Source organism: Neolamprologus brichardi, chromosome 22, assembly GCF_056152115.1.
Source record: "Neolamprologus brichardi isolate AB-2024 chromosome 22, ASM5615211v1, whole genome shotgun sequence".
NCBI lineage: Eukaryota > Metazoa > Chordata > Actinopteri > Cichliformes > Cichlidae > Neolamprologus > Neolamprologus brichardi.
The window spans coordinates 13,352,832-13,366,203 of NC_142124.1; the positions used below are offsets into that span (position 1 = coordinate 13,352,832).

General features: G+C 39.7%; 1 protein-coding gene across 1 annotated transcript; it reads left to right on the plus strand.

Annotated features, from left to right (window-relative positions):
• Window positions 1-13,319, plus strand: scamp3 (secretory carrier membrane protein 3). Its single transcript, XM_006788009.1, has 9 exons — window positions 1-404; window positions 653-733; window positions 5,208-5,327; window positions 5,738-5,858; window positions 8,334-8,462; window positions 9,865-10,030; window positions 10,167-10,268; window positions 11,297-11,414; window positions 12,441-13,319. The coding sequence occupies exons 1-9, from the start codon at window positions 351-353 to the stop codon at window positions 12,588-12,590; spliced, it is 1,041 nt and encodes a 346-aa protein (XP_006788072.1). The 5' UTR covers window positions 1-350; the 3' UTR covers window positions 12,591-13,319.
• The last annotated feature ends 53 nt before the right edge of the window (window positions 13,320-13,372 follow it).

The following is a 13,372-nucleotide window of genomic DNA, read 5'->3' on the forward strand; positions in this document are numbered from 1 at the left end:
GGCTGTTTACTTCCTGTACCGCGGATCCTTTTCCTCCCAGAAAAACTAACGGCTTCGCTCGGCCCACAGCCGCAAACCAGACACTGACAGCCGGCCCCGGATTAGAGAAAGCTCCGGTGAATACACCCATCGACCCGTGTGAAACCCAGAGCCGTGACAGTTGAGATGAGAGCCAGAGGGGCGGGGAGATAGTTTACCTCGATTAAAAACGAGCACACCCTGCCTGTTCTTTCGTTTTTGCAACGGAAACAAACGCAGGGATATTTTTTGTCTTCTCTTTTCTTTTTTTTTTGCTCCAGCGCTGACATCAGCGAGTACGCGGTGGCTTCTTCAAGCTAGCCGCTAGTGAGATGTCAAAATACACGAGCTTCCCAGAACCGATGGAGGACCAAAACCCTTTCCAGGTGAGAGATGTTAGGCATGAAGCTAACGTCAGGGTAACGGATGGGTGTATGGGTGGGTGGATGAAAGTGGCCGGTGTTGGCTCCGTGTAATAGCAGGCGTGTTGTTGCTCATTGCTCATGTGACTTATTTCAGGGCCTGCCAGATCCTCCTCAGTGTTCGCCCACTTGTAGCTCTTATTAACAGCGAGCACATGAAAAAATGAGGATTTATTTATGCTGAATTACTCTGTCTTTGTCCTGTCTGCTAGGACCCTGCAGTGACTCAACACAGCAGCAACACAGGATATGCCACACTGGACCTTTACAACCCATTTGATAATACAACTGCGGTGAGCATTATTATATTTAACCATTTTTTTTTTGTGCTTTTGTTTCAAAGAAGACAGAGATCAACTGTGTCTCCTGCTTCCTGTGTATTTTGAAGCATCTGGCTTCTGGTTTGCAGCAGGTTGACCAGCCTGAGTTGGTATGAAATATTTAAGAAAGCATGCTGGCACAGATAACCCCAAGCTCTGAGATATTATCCTTAGGAAAGCACAGTTGTTCTTGTGAATAATGGTTAATTTTATTCCTTTTTGTAAGTCGCTGCAGAGTCACTTTGATGTCCTCATAGTGAGGCCGTTCTGTTTCACTTCACTCTTTTTATTCAGTTGGAATCACTGGGCCTGGATTTGTGGTGATTCAGAGGTCTGAAAGCAGAAGGAGACCTCAGGATTATGTTGCGAAACTACTCACATGTTAACTGTTTTATTACACACTATTAATTATCCATTTTATTAACAATATTATAATATTACACAAGACTGAAGACCGTGTATCAGCTGATATTCTTCATATACAGTGCAGACAGTGTGTTAGAGGACACAGCTCGAGTCCGCTCAGCTCTAAATGAAGACGTTTACACACACTCGTCTTGGACATGATCATTTGAGGGCTTTTAATGATTTCTTTGAGTTGCTCTTTTTCCAGGGTAGAATGATTATACAGCATACATCCTTAATGACTTAAAAAACAAGACTTGGGTACATAAGTTTGAATTTGTTTTGGATTTTCTCTAATCCACAGGCTCAAATATGTACATACAGCTCCACTAATATTTGGTGAAATATTAGTGGAGCTACCTGTAAGCTTAGTCTTAAGACTAGGCTGAAAGGTAGCTGGCAAAAAGAATCTACTAGCTTAGTCAATCATGATCTCTAATGAGAAGTTAATAGGTGTTGGCCCTGACAAGCTAAAAGAAACTGTTGAATCTTCAGGATCACATTAAAAGATTTAAGTATATTTGAGCCTGTATGGATGAGAGAAAATCTAAAATAATTCAAACTAGCGCACCCAATTCTTGTTTTTTTTAAAGTCATTAAATGTGTGTGCTGTACAGTCATTCCACCCTAGAAAAAGAACAGTTTAAAAAAACATTAAAAGACTTAAAATTTCATTAGATTAATGCCCAGGATGACTGTGTACGTCTGAGGTCAACTGTATACAGCAGTCATCTCAAAGGACTTTATACTGTAAACTAAGAACCCAAGAATATTAGAGAGAACCCAAGTGATCAGCTGATTCTCTATGAGTAAGCATATGGTAACTGTGGGGGGGAAGGAACTCCTTTAATAGGAAGAGACCACCAGCAGAACCAGGCCCAGCCATTTATTGTGACTGTCTGTGGGGAGCACAGAGACTATCTGATGAAACGGTTTCTGTGTTACACCTAGCATCTTCGTTTCTGCTTTATATGTTTAGACTGATGTCTGTCAAACACACTTTTTGCCCTGTGAGATGCTGGGCCTTAACATTAGTGTTTAACAGTATGTGTGATACACTTCTCAGCTGCAGGTTTTGGAGTTCAGGGCTTTTTGTTGCTGGGAAACAGCTGAGGTCCTTGCTATATCACTAGGTTTCTGTTGCTAGGAAACACCTTGAGTTCATGTGTACTTCCTGTCTGTCTTTGATACTAGCAAACTCTGCAGCAACAGGAACTAAACTTGGACTTGTTTATGTAGCACTTGTAGCAGAGCTCACAAGCTGCATACTTTCTCACAATAATATTTACAGTTGTATGTGGATTGCACCCTCGTGTAACCCTGATTTTCCTGAAATGCAGAGCAGAAGCATTTCTGATAGAGAGGCATGGAAATCAGAGAATCCTGATTTGAAATCTGTGGGGGATTTTTGCAAAGGTAAAGATGTGGTACAAGTGGAACTTCACAGGGTAAAAAGGCTTCTAACCTTGAAGCAACCAAGTTGTTCTAGCAATTCAAATATCAGACTCTGGTCATTTATGAGTCGGTTATATATCATAGAGTATAACAGCATAATTATAACATTAAAATATAGATAATGGTGATTCTGTAACACTTACTTCAATAATAATCATTTTTTAACTGTATACTCAATCAATTTTTAGACTGAAATAACTGAAGAATGTCAAAATAAGATTCCTAATTATGGAACATTTACAAATAAATTACATGACAATAAAGTCTATATTGTTAAATGATGGGAAATAACCTCCCATAAGCGTCCATGACATTTCGGTCACATTTGCCACACAGATGGGCCACTTCCTGCTTAATGTTACAAACCCACACATATGCGTACACCGCTGGGGTCTTTTTGAGTCTGTTTAGAAACTCCAAAGTGAGCAAATATTTTAAGTTCTTTTCATCAGATATGGTTTGATTTGTGTGGAAAAAAGCAGGAGTGGGATGTCACAGGGATCCAACACACTGTCCTATATATTTTGGCAGCTGGGATAGGCTCCAGCCTCCCTGCAACTCTGAACTGAATAAGCAGAAGAGGATTGATGGATGGATCAAAAATGCTGTTATTTAAAAATAAATTAAATAAATTCCTATACAGTAGATTTCTGAGAAAAAATGTCTGCTTTGGTGATGGACTTTTCTACTTTTGGTCCAATTTTTCCCTTTATCTGCAAATCTCCATGCAGGGAATGAGGAAGCTTAGATTTACTAAGATTAGCTGTGCACTTTCAAGTTTGAGAGTTCATAAATATGTAAAAAAATAACTCTGCTCTTTAACATGTTCTGCAGCATCTTAGATGACAGGCTCTAACTTATAAATGGTGGTGAGGCAAATGTTGATCTTTTTACACAGAAGTGTGCCTGCTTTTCTCGATTAGGAGCAGTACCTGCAGCATGACAAATTGTGCATGTAGTTCCTTCACAGACACTCCATTATAACAGCAGCCACAGTAGGAATATTCCTAGGATTTGTTCTTTTTAAGTCTCCTCTTACTCTGAATCCATTTTACTTCTCTTTTATTTAGTTAAAGGCAGTGAAATTTCTGATATTGTCATTGTTTGCACTGTTGACTGTTTCATGATGAAGTGCTAGAAATCGGAGGGTGGATGGAATTCCCCATGTGGAAACTTCAAAATAAAATACCTGTTTGGAATCTTAACTTTATTGTCCAGAAAAGCAATTCAAAGAAATGACTTAAACCAGAAATCCCCATGATATTGCTGTGTGTAGGGCTGGGCCATAAGAAAATAAAATATCGCGATAGAATATGGGTGAAACGCGCATGCGCAGTGCCTTTGTTTTCATCTTCACATGGTGGAAAAAACGTGCCAGCGACGGAGAATGAGAAGGGCGAAAGCGGATGGTTGAATGAACCAGAATTAGTTTGTAAAAATGCTGCAACTTCAGTGGTGTGGAACTGGTTTAGCTTTCGTCTATCAGATACACTACAAAGCGCTATTTTTGTTAGCGCATGCTAGCGGGCCGTCGGTATTACCGTGTTTTTTGGAAAATACGGCACACTTAATCCTTAATCCTTTTTTCTGAAAATTGACAGTGCCCCCTTATAATCCCGTGTGCCTTATGTATGAATTCTGGTTGTGTTTACTGACCTCGAAACGATTTTATATGGTACACGGCGCTCGAAAATCTGTCAAATGTTTTAGTACGACTTTGCTAAACTACGAACCCGCACCGCTTGATGGATTGTCGGAGCATTACGGCTATCGTAGGCAGGAGTCTCGCGGAGTGATACTTTGCTTAAACATAATATTACCATATTGTGTGTGTATAACCTCTTTAAGTTTTGTGGATATTATACATGGTTATGCTGAGGATATGTTGGCCAATTTCCACTGGAAATGCCTTTTGCTTAAACTGTCAGCAAGGAATTTGCATTTGCACTGTTAAATTTTTATGTAACCTTAATGCACATAAAAAACAGCTGCTTGTTTAAGTGAAAATACATTGATTTTTTTTTTTTTTGCACTAATAAAGTTGTGGAGTTGTAAAGCATTTTGTCTAGTGTCAATTATATCTTCAGTTATATCGTTATAGCAAATTTTCAAATGTATATCATGATAAATATTTTTGGTCTGCTCTAGCTGTGTGTGTGATATGGGATAAAAGGCTTTTCGCTATTAGAATGAAGAGGTCTAAATGCTGTTATCTGAAGCTTTGTGCTCAGAATTATCTAGAACGATCAGTTCACAAAAAGTGGACTGATTTCCTTTAATTTTTAGAAATGTTCAAGCTTGTGAACTTTGTCTCAAAAGTGCATAGCTGTTAATGATTGTTTAATAATGACGTGTTGTGAAAAGATTGTAAGATATTAGTTGTGGAGAGAAATGTCTTATTTTACTTTTTTGTATTGTTTTAAAATGTGTATGATCTGTATATGTTATACATTAATACTTTTAATTAAATAACAATTAATACTCTAATTGTTAGTTCTTTCGTTCAATGGGAATCATGTTTTTGTGATCACATTTTTTCGTCAGACTGATGTATGATGTCAGTTTTTGTTTTTTAACCATGCTACAGCCTCCTCCACCATATGAAGCCACTCCTCCATCTGCACCTGCTCCATCTGCGCCTGTGCAGACCCCGCCTAGCAGGACAACACCTACCGAGCCTCGCAACTATGGCTCCTACAACTCCCAGGTATACACCCTACAGTAAAGACCCTCTTTACTGTGATTTTGTATCAGCTTACCATCAGAACGTTCAGGAGCTGCTGGATGTATAAAACAGGATTGTACTAAAAGTTTTGTTAGACGTCCTTTAGTGCCATGTAAATGTTTTTATGGCTATTAAAACGAAGTGTTGCACTAATTCCTGCTGTGTATATCTGAGTGCTCAATGCTTAAAAAGAAACCACAGAAATAATCAGCTTAATTTGCATGATTTCTTAATTCCACCAGCTTTGTGGATCTCACCAGTTTTAGGAAGACCAGTCTGAATGACTCACTTGAACCTAAGCACAACCATTGGAGCAACTTTGGGACCTATATACATAATTATGCAGAATAACTTTGACATAAAGTTCTGATGCCTCATTCTTTCTGTGCTAGCCTGTTGTGAATGCTGCCACAGCAGAGCTGATGAAGAAGCAGGAGGAGCTGGAGAAGAAAGCCCAGGAGCTGGAGAGGAGAGAGCGGGAGCTTGCGGCACACAGCGTTGGACCAGGAGCCTGTAAGACATAGAGGGGATGATGGGATGGGGAGTTAATGTAGACAAGTGAGAGAACTTTAAACCTTTAGATCTAAAAGATCCTCGTCCAATTTTATCTTATATTTCTTACTGTGTACGGGAGTATTGAAAAATATGTTACATTTCAACATTTTAAGTTCCTCCTTTGATTTTCCAAGTTAAAGTACCCTGGAGTTTACAGGGCTGGGTTTAGATTTGGCAGATTTTTAATCACAATTATTTTCTGCAATTTCTTTTTGCACCCACAGCTTCACAAATCAAAGAAGCCAGCCACATTAAATTTTTCAGAATCAGATTTATTGATCAAGTATGTGCACAGATACAAGGAATTGGGCTTCAGTTTTTTTCATTGCTTTGTGGAACTCAACAGAGTAGATAAACGGATAATAACAACATGAGTATAACACATTTCCAGGCTTATATGTGCAATGGAGCAGAGTACAGGATGCTGGATTCATTATGGAATGAAGGCTGGATAACTGGTTACTCTATATAAAGTATCTGGTGACAACACTAGCTAACCACCATCTGCTTCATAAAAGTGGGAGAAAAATCCAGCAGAACACCTAAGGCAGCTGATAGTAGCTGAAGTTCCCTCTGCACATAAAAAAAAAAAGAACTGCCCTGAGGCACGACATTGTGCAGGTGTCAGGAGCAACAAAGGACATTGCAATGTTGGAGCTTACAGTACTCTTTTCAAGAAAAAGGGAGAGGATTGATGGCCTGTACAAGAATGGCCAGAAGCAGGGTGGGAGGGAAAAGTGTTTCCCTGTTGAGCTTGGGTGCAGAGGTTTCATGGGGCAGTCGTTCTGCAGGGCCTGCACTGTGGATGGCATCACAGGAGAGAAGAGGAGACGAGCCATTCGCAAGATCACTGAGGCCACAGAGAAAGCCTTAAAGTGGCTGTGGATGAAAGGGGGACCTAAAGTTTTGCACTGCTATAAAAAATATAGAAAAGTTACTTTGCTAATTAGTCTGCTGATCCACAGGAGGTCCAGTGAGAGGTGGTGATTGAATTTTGTCACGATATGACCAAAATTGTCAGAGCACTATTTTAGAGTTTGCACAAAAACAAGTACAAACCTCCTGTAATATAAATATGATAAGGTTTAATGGACTTAAATGAATCAAATCAAATCAAATGTATTTCTGTTGCACATTTAAAAGCAACAAAGTTGACCAAAATGCTTCACAATTAGTTAAGAACAAGAGAAAACAATTTAAAAACAAATACAGATCAATAAGATGAGGCAATGAGAAAGTATTAACATAAAAAACAAAACAAATGTAGCAACCATAAAACAAGCCTGATGGTATTTAAACTGAACTAGAAATAAAAACCAATATAAATAAGTGAGTTTAAAGACGTGATTTAAAAGAATAGACTGAAGTATGAATATCTGTCTGGCAAGTTATTCCAAATAGGGCTGTTCGATATAAAGATATATATCGGATGACGATATAAAAACGTCTATTGTTTCATTTTACGCTATCATTTGTTTCGTGGTGTCGCAAAATAAACTCTTTACGGCAATATTTTTTCATCGTTTTGGTGGTTTGTAGTGGCTATATTAATTTCTTAAAGTTCTCTCTTTCTCTTATATTTTATATAACCACACTACAGACGGACAAGCGCCTTGTTTATGTGTTGTCGTTAGCAACAACGATGGTAACACCATCGCGTGTCCGCTTGTTTATGTTCCACATAAACCTTTCACAATAAAGCTCAAGATCCTGTTGAGACTTTTCAAAATAAACTGAATCACGTGAAAGAGCAGATTATTTACGGATGAAAATTAAAAAAGAGCCGCCAGGTGCTAAAAAATAAACCTTAGACTCAAACGTTAGAACAGGCTTTTCCCCGCAGCACGCCGTGTAATAAATACTCACAAAGAAAACGGCGGCCGTTACAACTTATGTCTAAAAATGTATCGTTTCATGCATCGGTTAAAACACTCGACTCCAGCTACATGACGCGCAGCTGGAAACACTTCCCGCAAGTCGAGATTCACAGAATTTACAGAAAATGTTACATTTTTGTGATTTATATCGTTATGGGGACGATCGAATTCTTATATCGGGATATGAGATTTTGGTCATATTGCACCTAGACTAATTCCAAAGTCTAGGCGCTGCAACTGCGAAGGCCCAATCTTCTTTTATGCTTCAGTTGAGACCTTGGTTGTACTGAGAGGATCTGGCTAGACTATCTCAGTGCTTTTTTTGGGTTATATATGCTGAGGAGTTTGCTTAAATAACCGGGCGCCATATCATTTCAAACTTTGAAAGAAAGTAAAAGAATCTTAAAATCAATCGGATAATGAACAGGGAGTCAGCGTAAATTTGCTAAAACTGGAGTGATGTGTTTATACATTCTCACGCCTGTTAAAACAAACAGGAAATAAACTGATGACATCCCAGTAACACCAAAGTGTTTTTGACTTTTTTCTTCTTCAGCCCGGCAGAATAACTGGCCCCCGCTGCCTTCCTTCTGCCCTGTGGGTCCTTGCTTCTATCAGGACATCAATGTGGAGATCAGCCAGCGGTTCCAGCGCACGGTCACCATCATGTACTACTTCTGGTTGTGTGAGTTCCTGCAACTTTTAACAGTTTACTATTAATTTGAGGCATCAGTGTTAGGATTTAACATCATAATGAAGTTTTTGTAGCGTGAAGGGAATCTTGTTTTAACACTTAAGACTTCCTAGTTAGAGGCAGTAAACGCTAGCTCGTGCATGCGTGCCTCCTCCTGCACTGTCTGGCAGTAGAGCTTGAATATTTGTACAAAGACTCGCACTTCACTGTTAGATCGAAGACTCTGGGACACTTACACGGAGCGTCTGCACAACAACCAATCCAGCTGGTTAAACTTGCACAAGTTCTCGTTGATTTCTTCACAGAGAAACTGTAGAATTTCTCCACACCTTGTCACTTAGATTAGGCCAGGAAAAAATGTAAGAGGAGGCTTTAATGTTTTCAGGGTTGTTTGCATGTCCACAAGTCTTTAGGGCATGAAGGAAAGTTAAACCTGACACTGATTTTGAAAGTGAGAGAGAAAGTGAATGTTGCTGAATAGAAGAAGGGAAACAAACAGAAACAAGTTCTATTTTTGTACTTCTACAGTTTTTTTATGGCTAAAGCAGAGCTATCAAACATAAGGCCTGGTGGCCAGAATTGGCCTGGCAAAGATTGGAATTTGGACAACTGAGTTGTGCTGACAGATTTCTATAATGTACTACAGCCGCATGTCTTTGCCATCTGGAAAAACCGAGATGTACGGTTGAAATTCTTCTTCTTTTTCTCATTTTAAGATATCTCAGGGATTAAATGTGTAGTTAAACTTCTTTATACTGACAGAATAATTAAACTGAACTGACCTGATTTGGTTTGTTCCGCTTGAAATCAAAGTGGGTATGATCAAAGTCAAATGTAGCATGTACGTTAATCAGCCGCAGCATTAAAACCGCTGCTAAGAGTCCTTGCATTGTGGCATTTATGTGCATGTGACTTTGGCTGGAAGGTACCAAAGTGCTTGCCCTGAAACCTGCAGGATCTACTTCAGACTCTCCTGCCATCTCTCCATACAGCCATCCATTTCTTAAGAGCGGATGCAGTTCAGGGTCACTGAGCTGTTACAGGGTGTATATCCTGTAAAAACAGCTTGTCACTGCTGTTTTAAAAATTATCATTTAGATTTTTGCAGAATTATCAGATTTCGAGGACGCCTGATCTGTAAAACTGTGAAGGTGTTATTAAGATTGCATTATGCAGTTCCTGTGTGAACATGCAAAGAACAGTGTAGAGCTATTTTAAAAACGGTTTGTCACACTCTGAAATCTTGACCAGGCAGCAGACAATAACAGATTTAGTGAAAATTGCATCATATTGCATCAGCCAGAGCCAAAAGGGAGAAGGATGGGTTTGGTTTTGATCCCTACGGTCAGGCTGCAGTTCTTTTCCTTTTTAGTCATAGCCTATCTATGTCTAGTCTGCACAGGCACACTGGTCTTCAACCTGATCTCTTCCCTGGCCCTGTTCTGCGTCAACCAGTCCGGTGGTGTTGGCGTTGGTCTCGGCCTCGCCATCCTGTGGGTCCTACTTTTCACTCCCTGCTCCTTTGTCTGCTGGTATCGACCCATGTACAAAGCCTTCAGGTGTGTACCTCCGTCTTGGTGAAGAAGTTTCGAGTCGTTTTCCTTTTGGGTTTTTGCTCAGTACAGTCGCAAAAATTACACTGAGTTGTTAGTTACTGTGCAGTCACCTTAGTAATTATATTGTTCCCTCTTCTAGGAGTGACAGCTCTTTCAACTTCTTTGCCTTCTTCTTCGTTTTCTTTGCCCAAGTGATCGTCTTTATCATCATGACCATTGGCATCCCTGGATGGGGGTTCAGGTAAGGTTCCTAAACAAATATCTCTGTGTTAGCCCAGTCGAAAACCTCCTGGCAACCACCAGTTACTTGTGAAATATTTATATTTCCTGACTAGTTGGCGAGTGGTTGCTGGCAGTCAGTAGGTGAAACTGGTCACAAAGAGGCTGCTGCACCACTGCTAGCAGACTGTTGCAATCACGCATAGTTTGTGGAAAAAGATGCCAAGAAGATATGTCTACAAACCAGATTTGGAAAACGCAATTCACTACAAACCATAAACAATAAGAAAAGTAAGAGTTGTGTCATATCCCCAAAACCAACTCATTTCAAAAAGGTGTTATTTTTACATTGAGGGCTACTGACTTTTCCCCAGCAATTGGCTGGTTGCCAACTGGTCTCCAGTTTGTGTGACTGGGGCCTTAGACAGCTGCATGTCTCTGCTTGATTATCAACAACAAGATCACAGTTATTTAACAGTTGCCGGGGGGCTTTGTGTCCTTCACTGATAGAAAAGCAACTATTGCATTAAAACCCAAAAGTTTAAGAAGTATTATATATAACCAATACTAGATATCCTGCTCATTTAGACGCGTTAAGAGTTGGATCTTGTTTTTAACTGTAGAGAAAGAGAGTCCAATCATATTTGCTAAAGAACTGATTTTGTTACTAGAACCAGAGAACTACAAATTTGTTTCTAAATCCTTTGAGCAATGTGATTCCTACATTTGTTGTTCTTCATCCATGCACTTTGTTCATTCTGGGTGCAGTGCTTGTTCTCTGTATCATGTATTTATAGTTGTAATAAAAATGAATCAAATGAGCTGAAAAACGGCTTATTTTGTTCAAAAGTGTTTAATTTGGTGGTGGAAGTGCTTGTTTTGTTAATGCACACGGAGATAATAAGTATATATTTAATACCTGCTTTACATATTATTTTATCAATAACTATTCACTTTTAGGGGCAAATGAGGATACTGTTTTAAACCTCCTGTTTTCACAGTATGCGTCCTTGTATATTTGATCTTTGTGTGTCTCTCTCTGTCCTTCAGTGGTTGGATTGTGAGCCTTTCAGCTCTGAGCCCCCACGTCGGTGTCGGTGTGATCATGATGATCAATGCCGCTCTCTTTACTGCAGAAACCGTTATGGGGGTCATCATGCTGAAAAGGGTACATTTGTTCATATTTTCATGTCCCATAAAGAACTTCAAATCAAGGCTCTTATTTTTATCAGCAGATGTTCAGATTTGTCGTTGGAACAAAAGCTCAGGATTGTTCCGCACACTGAGTCAGGGTATTAGCATAGCAGTGAGTTATTTATATCTTTTTATATGTGATTATATCAGGATAAAGTGTTTTAATGCCACAGCATCTTGGTTTCTGAAAGCAGAAACTGTGTTGTAGTGCATAAGAAAACAACTGAGAGTTTCAGTGTTGCTTAAAGCTGACATCTACAGCTCATTACTTTCATTTTTGAACTCTTAATAGAAAAGCTTAGCATGACTCCCAGTTCAAAATAACCCTTATTTGTCATATACTGGGCTGGGCTTCTGTGCAGCAACTAGACCGGAATAGCTGAGATCACCGTTTTAGGGATATCCCTTCCCTGTGACATCACAAACATGCTAAAGTTCGAGCTTTTAGCTCACGGGGATTAATTGCACATACACCACGATGTGAAAACTTTGGATACGTTTACTATGAGAATCTTTCACTGTAACAGTATATAGCACAGAAAATAAGGAGATGCACAACAGGTCAACAATCAGCCTTTTAAACAGTCAGTGGACAGCACACTTCACCTGAGCCAGTGTCTGTGCATCTTTCTAGGGAAAATATGAAAGTCTTACAACGTCACTATTTGAAATGTTGAAAATGTCACATGAATATCCATTCAAACAAAATAAATTGTATGCTTTATGCTTGTAAAGCTAAAAATTAAGTGGGTTGAATTTGAGTAGGAAAGTCAAAGGTGTAGAGCGAGAACAAAATTGTCCAAGCTTTAAGTAAACACAGTCCTCTCACCACGTAGTCCAGGTGGTCCATCTACCGTGAAGCATTCAGTAGATAAAGAGCCTGAAGAATAGCCACAATATCAGGTTGTGGGTATCGTTTTCACCCTTACAGCGTGCAGAATAAGATGATGAATTGCTGCAAGGATCAGGTGTCAGCGTACTCTTGTCTTTCCCGCTCCAGATCCACAGTCTGTACAGGCAAACCGATGCCAGCTTTCAGAAGGCCCAGGCTGAGTTCGCCACTGGAGTCATGTCCAATCAGGCGGTACGCCAGGCTACTGCCAACGCCGCTGCCAACGCTGCCCAGGGGGTCTTCACCGCTCCTCGATAGAGAGAACGAACAGGGACGGTTGGATAAGACGAGGAGGAGGAGGGGAGCTTTGAGCTTGATGGTGGTTAGTTTGGTATTCATTTCCCCACGGGTGATTAGAATTTGATGGAGGGAAGTGGAGTCTATATAATTACCCCCTACTTAATTTCAGAGCACGTGCATGAGACAGATGTGGGGTTATCCAATTTCCTATGACGTACTGGAAAAGTTACCTATATTAAACCAAAACAGGAATTGACACATTGTAAGTGTTGATTCAAGAAAAAGAAAGATGGAAAATATAATAAAACAAGAAGATGCTGTATGAATTTATATGAAAAGTGATGCTTCAGTGAATAGAGGGACGATGCTTTTACTTTGAAATGACAGCTGTGTGCCAAGTTGGATTCTGCTAGCCTTGACATTTTCCACATTTACAGTTAAAATGAAAAGTGTAAGACTGGGGCTGAACACAGAAATGTTGCCATTGCCACATTTGATCCGTAACTGATTTGCTCAACTTTAGCCAGCACTACTTTTTTGTAGCTTAAGTGCAAACTAACCAGTTTGTTTTGTTATTATGCCAAACGAGAATGCCCGTTTACTGTATTGCCAAAACCTTTCATACTGTAATGATGATGAACATGTGTTGGTTTGGTTCTGGTATCTGTCACTGTTCTTTCAGTATTGCTTGTGAATATCATGACTGTGTCACTGTCCTGGTTTTATTAAAATATATTGTCATGCTTTCACAGTCTACTGCTGCCGTTATTCCCTCATCCTGTTGGAACGATAATGATAAT

What these genes read in the sequence shown, in the direction of transcription:
- scamp3 (XM_006788009.1), top strand. Translation starts at nt 351, where the DNA reads ATGTCAAAATACACGAGCTTCCCAGAACCGATGGAGGACCAAAACCCT. An exon ending in CATTTGATAATACAACTGCG is followed by an intron (nt 734 to 5,207) that starts GTGAGCATTATT and finishes ACCATGCTACAG; the next exon opens with CCTCCTCCACCATATGAAGC. An exon ending in ATGGCTCCTACAACTCCCAG is followed by an intron (nt 5,328 to 5,737) that starts GTATACACCCTA and finishes TTTCTGTGCTAG; the next exon opens with CCTGTTGTGAATGCTGCCAC.